General features: G+C 41.9%; 1 protein-coding gene across 3 annotated transcripts in view; it reads right to left on the bottom strand.

The window, feature by feature from the left end:
• Window positions 1–15136, bottom strand: part of tpk1 (thiamin pyrophosphokinase 1) — a 374891-nt gene that overhangs the window by 111556 nt on the left and 248199 nt on the right. For all 3 annotated transcript variants that reach the window (XM_060824853.1, XM_060824854.1, XM_060824855.1), the window contains one exon: window positions 9509–9617. In XM_060824853.1, coding sequence (XP_060680836.1) covers window positions 9509–9617 — 109 coding nt within the window. The remainder of the gene's footprint in view (window positions 1–9508; window positions 9618–15136) is intronic.

Here is a 15136-nt window from a genome sequence, read left to right as displayed (position 1 = left end):
GGTGTATACTCAGCCCTTACTGTACTCACTGTATACCTGTGACTGCATCGCCAAATACCAAACTAATGCCATTTACAAGTTTGCTAATGACATCATCATAGTCAGTCGAATCCCAGATAGTGACGAAACAGACTACAGACAGGAGGTGGAAGACCTGAAAAAATGGTGCACTAAGAACAAACTAGCTCTCAATGCTGGCAAAACCAAGGAACTCATTGTTGACTTTCAATGGGATGTTACTCATGCCCCCCCAAGCCTTAACAGCACAGATGTGGAATGAATGGAGAGTGTCAAGCTTCTAGGAGTGGTTATCCTCAATAAGTTTTCTTGGACTCTTCATGTGAATGCGCTGGTTACAAAGACCCAACGTCTCTTCTTCCTCAGGTAGCTAAGGAAATTTGGCATGACAGCAAATACCCTTGCCAACTTTTATAGGTATGCCATTGAAAGCATTCCGTCTGGATGTATCACTACCTGGTGTGGCAACAGTACCACTCAAGATCGGAGATGATTACAGAGAGTGGTGAGCTCGGCCTGGACAATCACAAAGGCCAACCTCCCATCTATAGAATCCATCTACCAGGCCCACTATCAAGGAAAGGTCGCCAGCATTCTTAAAGATCTATCCCACCCTGGCAATGTTTTTCTACAACCTCAACCAACGGGGAGAAGGTACAGAATCCTGAACACACGCACCAGCTGGTTAGAAACAGTTTCTACCTGACTGTTGTTAGAATACTGAATGGACTCACAAATTCTTAACATTCACCTGTACCTGTGTTTTTTGTTTTTGCCGCTGTTTACTTATTATTCACTTATCTATGCTACATAACTCTGTGATCTGCCTGTATTGCTCGCAAGGCAAAGCTTTTCACTGTGCCTCAGTACATGTGATAATAAATTCAGTTCAATTCAATTCAAACCCTCTGCGTTTAAAGGTTGCCCCTTATGTCCCTTTTATGTCTTTCCCCTCTCACCCTAAACCTATGCCCTCTAGTTCTGGACTCCCCCATTCCAGGGCAAAGACCTTGTCTATTTATCCTGTCCATGACCCTCATGATTTTATAAACCTGTATATAGTCACCTCTTTGCCTCTGATGCTCCAGGGAAAACATCCCCAGCCTATTCAAGTCTCTCCCTATAACTCAAATCCTCCAATCCTGGTAATATCCTTGCAAATCTTTTCTGAACCCTTTCAAGTTTCACAACATTCTACTGACAGAAAGGAGATCAGAACTGCACACAATATTCTAAAAGTGGCCTAACCAATGTCCTGTACAACCACAACCTGACCTCCCAATTCCTATAACCAATAAAGGAAAGCATACCAAACGCCTTCTTCACTATCTTATCTACCTGCGACTCTATTTTCAAGGAGCTATGAACCTGCACTCCAAGATCTCTTTGTTCAGCAACACTCCAAAGGACCTTACCATTAAGTGTATAAGTCCTGCCCTGATTTGCCTTTCCAAAATGCAGTACCTCACATTTATCTAAATTAAACTCCATCTGCCACTTCCCGCCCATTGGCCCATGTGATCAAGATCCCATTGCACTCTGAGGTAACCTTCTTCACTGTCCACTACACCACCAATTTTGGTGTCATATGTAAACTTACAAACCATATCTCCTACGTTTACATGTAAATCATTGATATAAATGATGAATAGTGGACCCAGCACCGGTCCTCGTGGTACTCCACTGGTCACAGGCCTCCAGTCCTAGATGAACATTATCTCCTGAAAATTTCCTGTTTTGTTCCTCATAGCCTTGCACTTTATTTTATTTTCTAAACAATCACCTAATACTCTCTTGAGCCTCTCAATTTAAAATACTATTCCAGCTGTTTTTTATTCGGAGTAGTAGCAACAGTAGTAAAAACAAATACAGATAAAAATGTATGCCTTATAGCTGCATAAGATGTGCTTGGAATCAACTCTGAATAAACAAACAGTTTGAAATTGTGCATTGCATGGAAAATCAGAGCTGCTCCTGTCGGTTTCGCGTATGTGAACAGCAGCCCTTTGAACCCTTTGATCACAGGAGATATTGCAGTTGTTAGTTTCACTGTTTTTTGAACCTAGTGAAACAACAAAAGGCATAAGCAGCTGCTTGTGGGTTCTAGACAGATGCAGTTACTTGACTTCAGAAGCCCTGTATGATTTGGATAGAAACAAATTGTGCATAGTAGGGATATATAAAGTGAACTGAATATCAATGAAAGAAGTCTACATATTCCAACTGCCAACCTAAACAGCATAAAAAAAATACAAACATGGTGTAGAGGAAAGACATTTAAAGCATAACCTTCTTTGCCTAAGCCATTTTTACAAGCTGCTATGAATGCTGCTTGAAGCTAGTCATGATAGAAGTATGAAAGTACTGGCTGTTAAATCCAATCAAATGACAATACTATTGTGGGTGCACAGAAAGAAGACCTTATAATTTGCCTAAACAAGGAGACAGCTGTAACTCTGAACTGAGTCAACCTTTGGAAACATTCATTTGAAAATGAGCTTCAGCAGACCAATTTTTTTGTATATAACTTTCTTACAGTCATTTATTTTTATTTTCAATTGCATTTAATTCCTTAGGAATGAATTTATTAGTGTGCAGTGTAGCACCCCTGGCATAATGATTAAAGGCTGGATTTTACAGTGAAAATGAGTTAGACTGATAACATTCGTCAGCATTACTACACAAATCAGATAGCGATCTCCAACAACCAATGCAGTTTCTGTCTGAGATACTGTGCTTGTCAAAAATCTGTGACTTATAAGTGTGTCAAACAGCCTGAAGTTATTGCACTTACCTGGTCTATACACACAAATATACAATAACATGTCAAGGCCTATTATATCGTGGTTATCTTTTTTAACAGCATATTAAGGCTTAATTCCTGTTGAGCAACCTTTCAGATCCTGCAAATACATTTAACAAATATGGGGCCCAAATCCAACCCCAAACAATTTTAAATTGTTGAAATTATTTGGAAAATGAAATGTAAAAAAAATTGCTTTACCTCCTTTCTCTGACTGGACTAGACCAATCTGTTTTTCTCCTATACTTTGCATTCAAGACCTGATTTGAAATCGTATTAAATATTCTATTTGACACTTCTTAATGCCTTCTTGAGATCTCTTCAGAAGAATTATAGTTAAAGCAGAATGATTGACCACTTTGCAGGATTACTTCTGCTTTACCTATTTTGGTTGGTTGAATTTCATTATTTGCCTTTCCTGGCCCATTCACAGGTTGAGAGAGTGAGCACACTCCTCTCTCACAGGAACGTTAAGTGCTGCTCCGTAATCAACAGTTCTCTGCAGCTGGTTGGGCTTGCCACAATCCATGATCACAGATGAATTAATAGATAATCCAACCAAAAGGATCGACTGTACTGACCAGATAAAAGGATGATAAAAAAAATAGAAGCTTCATTGGTCTTGTCAGTTTTCATCTTAAATCTGCTCATCCTTCATATTGTGAAATAGCATTTGTTTCTATTGTTGTTCTGATCTATTTCAGATTTCATGAATGTGGTTTGCTTTCTCACTTGAATTATTTCTCTAGTGGTAGCACATATACCCACTCTTCTTGAGTTTACAAATTTTTGACATTCTGTTCACTAAAAAAGCATCAATCACCTTGTTGTATTTATTTGTACTGGAGAGACTCATAAATGGAATTTGCATTTGGCTAATAAATCTGCAGTGAGAAATCATTCGCTTGAAACATTGATACGGTAAACGCCAGTTTACTGAATTATTAGTTCACTGCGCCTTTTCTTTTAGATTTTTATTATCACGTGTATTCAAATACAGAAGTGCAGGAATACTGTGAAAAGTATCTAATGTCGCCACACAAGATACCATCTTAAATACAAAGGTATCTAGGTTCAAAAACCTCAGGTACAAAGGAGTATAAGAAACAAAGTTAAACATTACAGACCTTCATAGAATAAATAGAAAAATAAAGAAATAAGTCATATAGTCATAGAGATGTACAGCACAGAAACAAACCCTTTGGTCCAACTCGTCCATGCTGACCAGATATCCTAAAGTAATCTAGTCACATGTGCCAGCACTTGTCCCATATCCCTCTAAACACTTCCCATTCATACACCCATCCAGATGTCTTTTAAATGTTGTAATTGTACCAGCCTCCACCACGTTCTCTATCAGCTCATTCCATACATGCACCAGCCAGCCTGTGTGTGAAAAAAATTGCTCCTTGGTCCCTTTGAAATCTTGAACAGTGCCTATGGGAAAGTCTAGCAGCTCCAGCAGGCATCCTGGTTCCTGGTGGCTGAAGGCTTCTTGGTGAAGACCTTTGGCACTCGTGTGGCACAGGGAAAGGCTACAAGTCTGAAGGCTGGGTGCAGCCTCAACTCTGACAGCGTAAGAAGCATGTTGAGTTGGCACCAGTCAGGTCAGGTAATGTAGTGCAGTAAACAACATTGAAACAAATCTTGTGTCGCTCAATAAGGTTTCCACTTCTCATAATTTAGCAAAGTTGAAGTGAAATGATGCTAAAGAAGCCAATGTGATGCCTTCTTGTAATTTATATCCAATGATACCAAACTAATACTGCACTGTAGCATTCTATAGTCTTTCTTCAATTAAACAGCCTGATTTTCTACTCTTTCTGCAAAAGTGGACAATCTCTCATGCTTCTACATTATGTTCCACCTGTGAAACTACTCAAAGTTTCTGTAGTCCCTTTGAAGACTCTTTGTTCTGTCTTCACCACTTGCTTTCCTGCTGGTCTACCTCCAGTCAGCAATTTTGGCTACAATATAGTTAACCTTTTCATCCAAGTCATAAATATAGACTGCAGCACTCCATTTAGAAATGACTCCAAAAATGATCAATTTAGACTGTCTCTCGGTTTCTTGTTAGTTAGTCAGTCTTCTAAAATTGCTAATATATCATCCCTAACATTATAACTTCACATCTCAGGTAGTAACCTTTATGTAGCACCCTATCAACTGACTTTTGGAAATCCAAATAGACTACATCAACAAACCTGAATTCCCTTTCACAAAGCCATGTTGAGTCTGCCTATTTTTTTGTGGTGTCACAAATGTCAGTCCTGGATCCTACATATTCAATGACTGAGATTAAGTCAACCAGTTTATGGTTTCCTGTTTTTTGTCGCCCTCCTTCCTTGAATAGGGATGTTTTATTTTGGTTTTCTAAACTGCTGGGACTGTGCTAGAATCTAAGGAATTTGGCAAAATTACAATCAATGCATCCAATAACTTTTACAATTTTCAAATATCCATTCCTGACATTTTTTTGACACACTTCCAGAAGTGTCCTTGCAGTAGTAATCCAATGGCAGACTGCTTCAAAATACAGCCTTATAGTATGGAAGGATATTGCAAATGGACTGGAGATGTGCCATGATGATGCATTGAGGCTGATCCATGTTGAATGCCAATGTCTTTGGATATAGGGTTATGCAGCTGCTGCCCACAGAATGGATGTAAATGTTGCTGCCAGCTGTCCACATTGGAGGTCTGAAGGTGCAAGTGGGAAGCTGGAGATGCCTGACACTTGCTTGAACATTCATGTCTGAAATTTGTGGCATCTAGTTTCTACCCACCATGTGGGAAAATGGGAGACTGCATATTAATGAGGTGAAATTAAGTTGCAATGAGAGTAATAATAAGTGCTAATCCCCATTAATAGACCTCCCGATGCTCACGAGCAAAAATCTCATCTTGATGCCCTGGATTTGGTTGAATAAAGTGGCTTTTCAGTCCTAACTTTGTGAAAGGTGTTGCTTCACCTTGCAGACAGTTTTCCCAATTTTTTTTTTGCCATAACCCACATTGGTCAGGGCCTAGGAAGGGTCCACCCAATACTTGGACATACAGGATGCTGTATGCAAACAGGTCAACTGACTGGTCTTAATAAATGCACACAGATTAACAGTTGTATGAAAGAAAAGGGATTACGAGCTGAAATAACTCCACAAAGGCCAGTATCCTGCCGCCCTTTACTTACACATGCATAGTACGTGACACGGAGCCAGCTAGCTTAGAGCTGGCTTCTGTAGTGAGCAGAACCCCAGATACTCCAGTTTTTTTCCCCCGACACTTCAGTTCATATCTATCAGTCAGGACTCTCTGATTGGATGAGGTTAACAGCCCCAATCAGGGAACTCATATTCTATAAGGTCCATCTGGCTGACCTCATTCTAATTACTAAATCCCTCCCCCTCTCAGTACTGGGATATAGGCCCATTCTTTTTACTGTAGTATCTCACTGGGGCATTTTCACACCAAGTCTGGTTCCTCTATCTTAGTCTCAGATACTAGCAGCATGTACCGGACCATTGCCTGCCTCTTGCACCCAGAGCATCTTGTAAGAAACTTACCCATGCAGGGCCACTTCCCTGGTTTTGACATCAAACTTTGCACCTTGACATCAAGTGTCTCCCTTGCTTAACGAAGCCTTGTGTCTGGCATTCGTGTTCCAGATGCTATTTCAGTGCCCAACCCCACCAGGTCTGGGAAGATCCGATTTAATTTAAAGCTGGAGCTGTCGTTTTAGTTGCATGAAGGATGGTCTTCTAACTAAACAGGAACCACGACAGTTTTGATACTGAATGAAGCTTGAGCATGAAATCCTTGAAACTGATGGTCTGTCATCTCACAACTTTTCAATCGTTGTCCCCATGTTTGACAAATGAACTGCACGCATGCCCAACCACTTTGAACAGGTTAATGACTAAATGGCAATGACTAAAAACACAGAGCCCATGTAAAGACCAGAATTTGTAACCAACTCCAGAGTCTCCACAGCCATTCCCACAAATGTGAGAAGCTGTTGATGGTCATTTTTGTCCTTGATGGACATTGCCCTCCCACCACCCCACCAATGCAGCGATATCAGCATCCAAGCCTGGCCGTCAGACATAACCTCTTGCCAATATCTTTATTTCGGAAACCTCTGGATGACCCTGGTGGAGTCCTGCGAATATCTGGTGGTAACCTTTGCTCAGAACAATGTCTCTTGCTTCACATAATAAAATGCTGCCATATATAGTGATCTGGTCTCACCAGGTCCAGAAAGGTTTCAATTCTGGTTACGATGGCCCTTTTGTTTCCTCCACCACCAGCTATATTAGTTTTGCCAGAAGGGAACTTTTGGTGTCTGATATTGTCAATGGTGAATGGAAGGGTGTCCAGTTTAAAATCAGAAATGGACTCTTTCAATGGCAGCCCCAATGGTGGTGAATCTGCGAGCAGGAGGTGGCTCAAAGCATTTGCTACTTAGTCACCTAGACAGAGTTCCAACTTGCAATTGTACATACTTCACTTGAGAGCACACTGCTGAAGCTGAGCTGAAGCTATGGGCAGCATGGCCCTGTCCTCTTTAAGTGGCCCTTGCAGATTACAAATTTATTTCCGTAAAGGTATTGATGGGACTTTCTCACACCAAAGCTGACTGCCAAGTGACCGCTCAGTTGTTAGCACTGCTGCCTCGTAGTGCCCAACTTCAGACGACTGTCTCTGTGGAGTTTGCATGCTCTCCCCATGTTTGCATGGCTTTCCACCGGGTGCTCCGGTTTTCTCTCACAGACCAAAGGTGTGCATGTGAGGTGGATTGGCCATGCTAAATTGCCCATAGTGTTCAGAGATGTGTAGTTTAGGTGCATTAGCCATGGGAAATGCAGGGTTACAGGGATAGGGTAGGGTGATGGACTTGGGCAGGATGCTCTTCAGAGGGTCAGTATGGACTTGTTGGCTGAATGGCCTGTTTCCATACTGTAGGAATTCTATGATTCTATAAGAAGTTGGCCTTGAACCTGGATCTTCTGACTTAGAGTTAGGGATACGAACACTGCCACAATAGCCTTACTTTCCTTTAATATACACATAGGTGCTTAAAGCCATAGTGATAGCAGATTTGTGGAATTAATTCCGGTTTTAATTCTATTGTGGCTTGGGCTTCACTGGAGAGGGGCTGGTGACTTGGCAGTTTTTTTTCATTAAATCAACCTGTTCAGAGAAATGTTATGGCACACTTCTGGATCAGATAGGACTTGAACCCAGCCTTCCTGGCTCAGTGGTAAGAACACAATCAATGTGCTGATTCTGGAAACAGTTGGGTTACTGCTGCAAGAATGCCTTAAAGCACGCTGATTTTCTTTAGCAATTGCCAAAATATTCAGCTTTTAAGTACATCAGCTGGCTGGAATGTTTCCTGTTCAATGGAATTTTAATTATCATTTAATGTTTGCATGCATTCACTGATCTTTAGTTACTCGACAGTGTCAATCGATAATTTAGAATATTGATCTATTTGAACAGGGAGGATGACAAGCATTGATTGTAAACTGCTCAGATCTTACAGAAAGTGATATGAAAAATGAAATGTTACAAATGCAGAGAGAACTAGCCATTTGGATATAGAACTGGCTCAAAAGTAGAAGACAGAGGGTGGTGGTGGAGGGTTGTTTTTCAGACTGGAGGCCTGTGACCTGTGAAGTACCATAAGGTTTGGTGCTGGGTCCACTATTTTCATCATTATATAAATGATTTGGATGTGGGCATAAGAGGTGTAGTTAGTTTGTTTGCAGGTGACATCAAAATTGGAGAATTTGAGCTATAGGGAGTGGTTGAATAGACTAGGGCTGTTTTCCCTGGAGAGTCGGAGGCTGAGGAGTGACCTTATCGAGGTTTATAAAATCATGAGGGGCATAGATAGGATAAATAGACAAGGTCTTTTCCCTGGTGTGGGGGAGACCAGAACTAGGGTGAAAAGGGAAAGAAATGAAAGAGACCTAAGAGGAAAAGTTTTCACACAGAGGATGATATGAGAATGGAATGTGCTGCCAGAGGAAGTGGTGGAGACCAGTACAATTGTACAAGTCATCTGGATGGGTATATGAATAGGAAGGTTTGGAGGGATATGAGCCGGGTGCTGGCTGGTGGGACTAGATTGGAATAGGTTATCTGGTCAGCATGAATGAATTGGACCAAAGGGTCTGCTTTCGTGCTGTACATCTCTATGACTCTAATTCCTGTAGATCTTACATTGCTCTTAATATATTTCTTCTGCAAATTACAGGACACATGCTTCGCGCTGTATTTTCCTACTGTACTCTGAAAACAATTAAATTTAGGGGACTCTGATTAGGTCACCCATGTAAATCGCCCATTTGATACCCAGTTTTTACATTTCTACAACTACAAAAAATGAAATCTGCAAACAGACTAACATATTTATGGGATCTTTGTAAAACAGGACTCATTAGTCAAACGCAAGTTTGACGAACAATGCATTGCTGTTCAAATTATCAAAATCAAAACTGATTGCACAAATTTCTCAATTGCATAGAACAACCCTGTTTGCTGTAAATTCTAACAAGATGTCCAGAAACTTCTGGTGCAAGTTTGCGACTGGTGAATCAACAGTACAGATGTGAGTGTTTGAGGCCAAATGTGCTCTTCCAATAAATTTCAGCCAATAACTGAAAAGTTATCCACACTTACTCAGATTCCACTTGAGGCCAGTTGTTGTCACATTGCATGGACTTCCCACTGGGATAAGGCCACACCACTTCCCCTCTAGTCCTGTGTCAACGCACAGTCTATGGTGACCCTGCCAGAAACAAAATATTTAAGCTTTCTTTATTTTTAAATTTATACTCAATTTAGAAGGTACATTATGAAACTCCTTTTAGTAATCATTATACTTACATTATGCAAAATCAATGCAATTTGTGTTCTAAAGGAGTCAAAAGAATCCTAAGTTTTGTTGACATTTAATTCAGTCAGAACAATATTTCAGTAGCATGTTTACAATTGTCACTTGCATAATTTACCTGTAACAGTTAATTTATCAAAATTCCAAGATCTTTCAATGCAATTAAAAATACTATAGCTGTATTCCGTCTTAGGATTTTACTGTCACTATCTAAGTCAGCATTTATTGCCCATTACCTATTGCCGGGGGGTCAGTTTAGAGTTAATCACATTGCTGTGAGTCTGGATTCACATACAGGCCAGACCAGGTAAGGACAGCAGATTTCATTCGCTAAAGGACTTAAGTAAACAAGAGTCAAGAGACTGGTGCTAGAAAAGCACAGCAGGCCAGGCAGCATCCGAGGAGCAGGAAATTCGACGTTTTGGGCATAAGCCCTTCATCAGGAATGAGACTTATTAGCTGGGGGGCTGAGAGCTAAATGGGAGAGAGGTGGGGTTGGAGGTAATGCAACTGAGAATGCATAGGTAGATGAAGGGGAGGGAGAAGGTGATAGGTTGGAGAGGAGAGTGGAGTGGATAGATGGGAAAGGTGATGGACAGGAGGGCGGTGCTGAGATGGAGGCTTGGGGCTGGGATATGGTTGGGTGAGGGAAAGTGAGGAAACTGGTGAAATCCACATTGATCCATTGTGGTTGCAGGGTTCCAAGACAGAATATGAGGCGTTCTTCCTCCAGGCATCAGATGGTAATAGTTTGGTGATGGAGGAGGCCCAGGACCTCCATGTCCTTGATGGATTGTGAAGGTGAGTTGAAGTGTTCAGCCATGGAGCAGTGGGGTCAGTTGGTGCGGGTGTCCCAGAGATGTTCTCTGAAATGATCTGTCTGCCCGAAATAGAGGAGATCACGTCGGGTGCAATGGATACAGTATTGACGGAGGTACAGGTAAATTTCTGTCAGATATGGAAGGATCCTTTGGGGCCTTGGACTGAGGTGAGGGGAATGATGTGGGTGCAGGTTTTGCCCTTCCTGTGATGGCAGGGGAAAGTATCAGGAGTGGTGTATACGCTAGCGGGGGGCATGGACCTGACAAGGGAGTTGTGAGGAAACGGTCTCTCCGGAACGCTGACAGGAGTGGGAAGGGAAATATCTCTGCTGGCGGGGTCCATTTGTAGGTGGTGGAACATGATGCAATGTACACAGAGGTTGGTGGGGTGGAGGATGAGTGTGGAGGTTGGTTTTAAAACAATTGTCAGTGCTTGCATCATTAGGCTGTCCTTATATTTCAGATTTTCCTGAATTGAAATTTCATTATCTGTCATGGTAGGATTCAAACCATCTCCCCACAACATTAGACTAGGGTTTTGGATCACTACTCCAACTACATTACCAGCATGCCACTGCTTCTCTCTCTGACTTGAAGGGTTATTACTGGATTGTCTCCAGCAAAAATATTTTGAAACATTTTCTTCCAGCACAGAAAAGACTTTCGCATCATTCCATTTGGACTAATTTGTTTGAACGCATGAATTTTTAAACATTTTTTAAAATCAGTCCCATATCAAAGATACCCTTTTTTTTTAAATAAACATGCCGAGTATATTATATAATAAGTAATTAAACCTGAAACTGCTGGACATGCGAGCACGTCAGGCAGCTTTGCAGGAGGGAACAACAGAGTTAAAGTTTCAGGTGAATAACCTTTTCAAGAACAGCTTTTTCTCTCGCTGCATGCAGTGCCTAAACTGCTGATTATTTGCAGCGTTTTAGATTTGGTTTTAGTTCTAATTTCTAACATCTGCATTTTTTGCTTTTGTTTTAGCATTATTCTCCCAATAATATCAACATCTGTGCAATGATTGGTTGGTTGCTTGCCACGTTTAAGGTAGTTCAAAACACACTGAGCTGGCTGCATTTTCTTTGAAGAGTCAAGCCACATAAATAAAGTACTTAATACTGTTCTGGATGTGCACTGTCAGCTAGCTGAAGGAGCAGTTCCAAAATCTGCCAAACAACTCAAATTTAAATGATAGCGTCTGCTTAACTGTAAGTCCCTGCATATAGGAGCAAATATTCTATCGGCATTTACTGAAATACAAAGAGATTTTGAATATAGCTTGGCCTTTGCCAAGGCTGAGAGAGTTGTAAGAGAGAAGAGGTGGTAGACAATAATGAAGTGAACAAGACACAAGACAATGACATGAAATGCAGATAAGTACCAGAATAACACTTTTCTGACCCCTATCTGCATTCCGTAGGGACTATTCCCTCCGCAACTCTCTCGTTAGATTCACATTCCCCACGAACCCCTTCTCCACTCTTAGCACCTTCCCCTGCTGCTGTGAGAAGTGCAAAACCTGTACCTATATCTCCCCCCTCATCTCTGTCCTGGATCCCAAGGATCATTCCAAATCCAACAGAGATTTACTTGTACATCGTCCAACCTCATCTGTTGTTGCCGGTGCAATCAATACATTGGAGATAACAAGCGCAAACTCGCGGAATGATTCAGCAAACCTCCCTAGTCCCCATGCACCAACCAACTCCACCTTCCTGTGGCCATCCACTTCAACTCCCCCACCCACTTCCCTCAGGACATATCCTTTCTGGATCTCCTCCACCGCCTACACAAGGCTACCTGCAAACTGGAGTAGGAACACCTCATCTTCTGCCTCAGGAGCCTAGAACCACATGGCATGAACACTAAAATTCACCAGTTTCCAAAACTCCCCGACCTCCACCCGAGATCCAACCATCTGACTTAGATTCACCCTTTTGACCTGACCTACCTCTCCATCTTTCTTCCCCCCTGTCCGCTCCACCCTTCCTACCAACCTATCACTATCACCTCCTACATTTGCCCACCTATTGCCTACTTTTTCCCTCGCCACAAACCCTCCTTCACCCCAATTTATTTCTCAACATTTTCCACCTCCCCAGTCCTGAAGAAGGGTCTGCCCAAAACATCGACTCTCATGCTCCTCAGATGCTGCCTTTCCAGTGCCACACTTTATCAGCACTGAATGAGCAAAGTGTGAAGGGTATTATTCTGTTTGATAGTCCAGGGTATCCCTCCTAAGGAGAATATACTGTATTCACCTACCAGGAGCTGGCAATTATGCTCAAAGCATTATCGCCACTATAATTTTTTCAATCTTGAGTATACTGTCATTTTCTTAATATCATGAATAAGCAATACTTAGCTTGAAGAAATCTTCCAGATCAGGGCCTCCACATTTCAATTGAGGAACAGACTTGCTGGCAAAGAAGCTGCAAGGAACTGCACGGTCACCAAAATGCTACCAGGAAGTTTCTTGTTGACAAGTCAATTTTCAATGAATTGTGTAGTACAGAAGAATCTGTACCGCCAAAAGCAACTCTACACTATACTAGTCCCACTTTCCAGCACCAACTTTAAATGGTTATGTCACTTCACATGTTCATCCCTTCCAGAACTACATTCTAAATCCCTACCACCTTCCAGATAGAAACAAAGTCCTCAAATCCCCTCTAAACCTCTTGCCTTTCACCTTAAGATTATGCTCCTTGTTCTTGACCCGTAAACTAAGAGGAACAGTTGCTTTCTATCCACTCTTAACATGCTCTTCCTAATCTCATATACCTCAATCAGGTCCCCCCTCAACCTTCTCTGCTCCAAAGAAGGTAAAAACAATGACTGCAGATGCTGGAAACCAGATTCTGGATTAGAGTGGTGCTGGAAAAGCACAGCAGTTTAGGCAGCATCCAAGAAGCAGGAAAATCGACGTTTTGGGCAAAAGCCCTTCATCAGGAATAGAGACAGCATGCCTGCAGGGTGGAGAGATGACCTATCACCTCCATCCCCACCCCCATTCACCTATTGTACTCTACGCCTACTTTCTCCCCATCCCCACCCCCACCCTCCTCTCATTTATCACTCCACCCTGTAGACACTCTGCCTCTATTCCAGATGAAGGGCTTTTGCCTGAAACTTCGATTTGCCTGCTCCTTGGATACTGCCTGAACTGCTGTGCTTTTCCAGCACCACTCTAATCCAGAATCTGCTCCAAAGAAAACAATCCGAGCTTATCCAGCGTCTCTTCATAGCTAAAGTGGTCCATGTGGTGAATCTCCTCTGCATCCCTCCTGCGCAATCACAACCTTCTTCTAGGGAGGTGAGCTGAGGCCTAATTAAAGTTTTGCACAGCTCCAACACAACGTCCCTGCTCTTATAATGTGGGCCTCAACTGAAAAAGATTCCTGATGAAGGACTTATGCCTGAAAAGTTAATGCTCCTGCTCATCAGATGCTGCCTGACCTGCTGTGCTTTTCCAGCACTACACACTTGACTCTGGTCTCCAGCATCTGCAGTCCTCACTTTCTCCCTCAACTGAAAAAGGTAAGTATGACATACCTTCTTAATTACTATTCAACATGGCCTATACCTTCAGCGATCTGTGGATAAGCGCCCCAACATCCCTCTGTTCCTCTGAGCCTCCAAGTGTCCTGCCAATCTTTGGATACTCCCTTGCATTGTCACTTCCTCAAAAGTGTACCTCACACTTTTCTGGGTTAAATTTATCTGCCACTGATCTGTTCCCTGACCAGTCAGTCTAAATCTTCCTTTAACCTATGACCTTCTTCCCGACTGCCAACCACCTGGCAATCTTTGTGTTATTTTCAAACTTACTTATCAATGTCCTCCCCAACATTCTTATTAACATCATAAACAACTTAGACCCAGCATGGCTGGGTGATGCATTCTGGGTGGCCTAACAAAGAATGGATATACATAATGAATGGTAGGCCGTTAGGGAGTATTGAGAAACAGAGGACCTTGGTCTACAAGTCCATAAGTACCTGAAGGTACACATGAGTACACAGGGTGGTGAAGCAGTCACATGGGATGCCTGCTTTCATTAGCCAGATTGTGGAATATAGGAACAAAGAAATCTAATGCAGTTTTATAAAGCATTGGTTAGGTCACAGATGGAGTACTGCATGCAGTTCTAGTTGTCACATATCATAAATAAGTGATTGCACTGGAGACGGTACAAAGGCGATTCACCAGGATGTTGCCTGGAACAGAAAGTCTGAGTTATATGGACAAACTAAAAAGACTCTGCTATTTCTACTTGGAGCAGAGGATACTAAGGGTGATCTGATTAAGATACCAATTTATGACAGACACAGTACATTGTGAGAATCTTTTCTGCATAGTAGATCTGTCTAAGACCACAGGGCATATGCTTAAGTGGTTTAGAAATGATCTGAGAAAATAAAAATCCACTCAAAGGGTGGCAGAAATCTAGAACACACAGAGGATGGTGGAGGCAGGTACTCTCACAACATTTAAGAAGCATCTGGATAAGTCCTTAAAATGCCTAGGCTATGGTCCAAGTGCATGGGATTAGTGTAGCTTGATGTTTGTTGGCCAGCA

This window comes from Hemiscyllium ocellatum, chromosome 5, assembly GCF_020745735.1.
Source record: "Hemiscyllium ocellatum isolate sHemOce1 chromosome 5, sHemOce1.pat.X.cur, whole genome shotgun sequence".
In the NCBI taxonomy this organism is placed as follows: Eukaryota; Metazoa; Chordata; class Chondrichthyes; order Orectolobiformes; family Hemiscylliidae; genus Hemiscyllium; species Hemiscyllium ocellatum.
The sequence above is the reverse complement of the archived record's forward strand: the minus strand, read 5'-3'. Positions and strand labels throughout refer to the sequence as shown.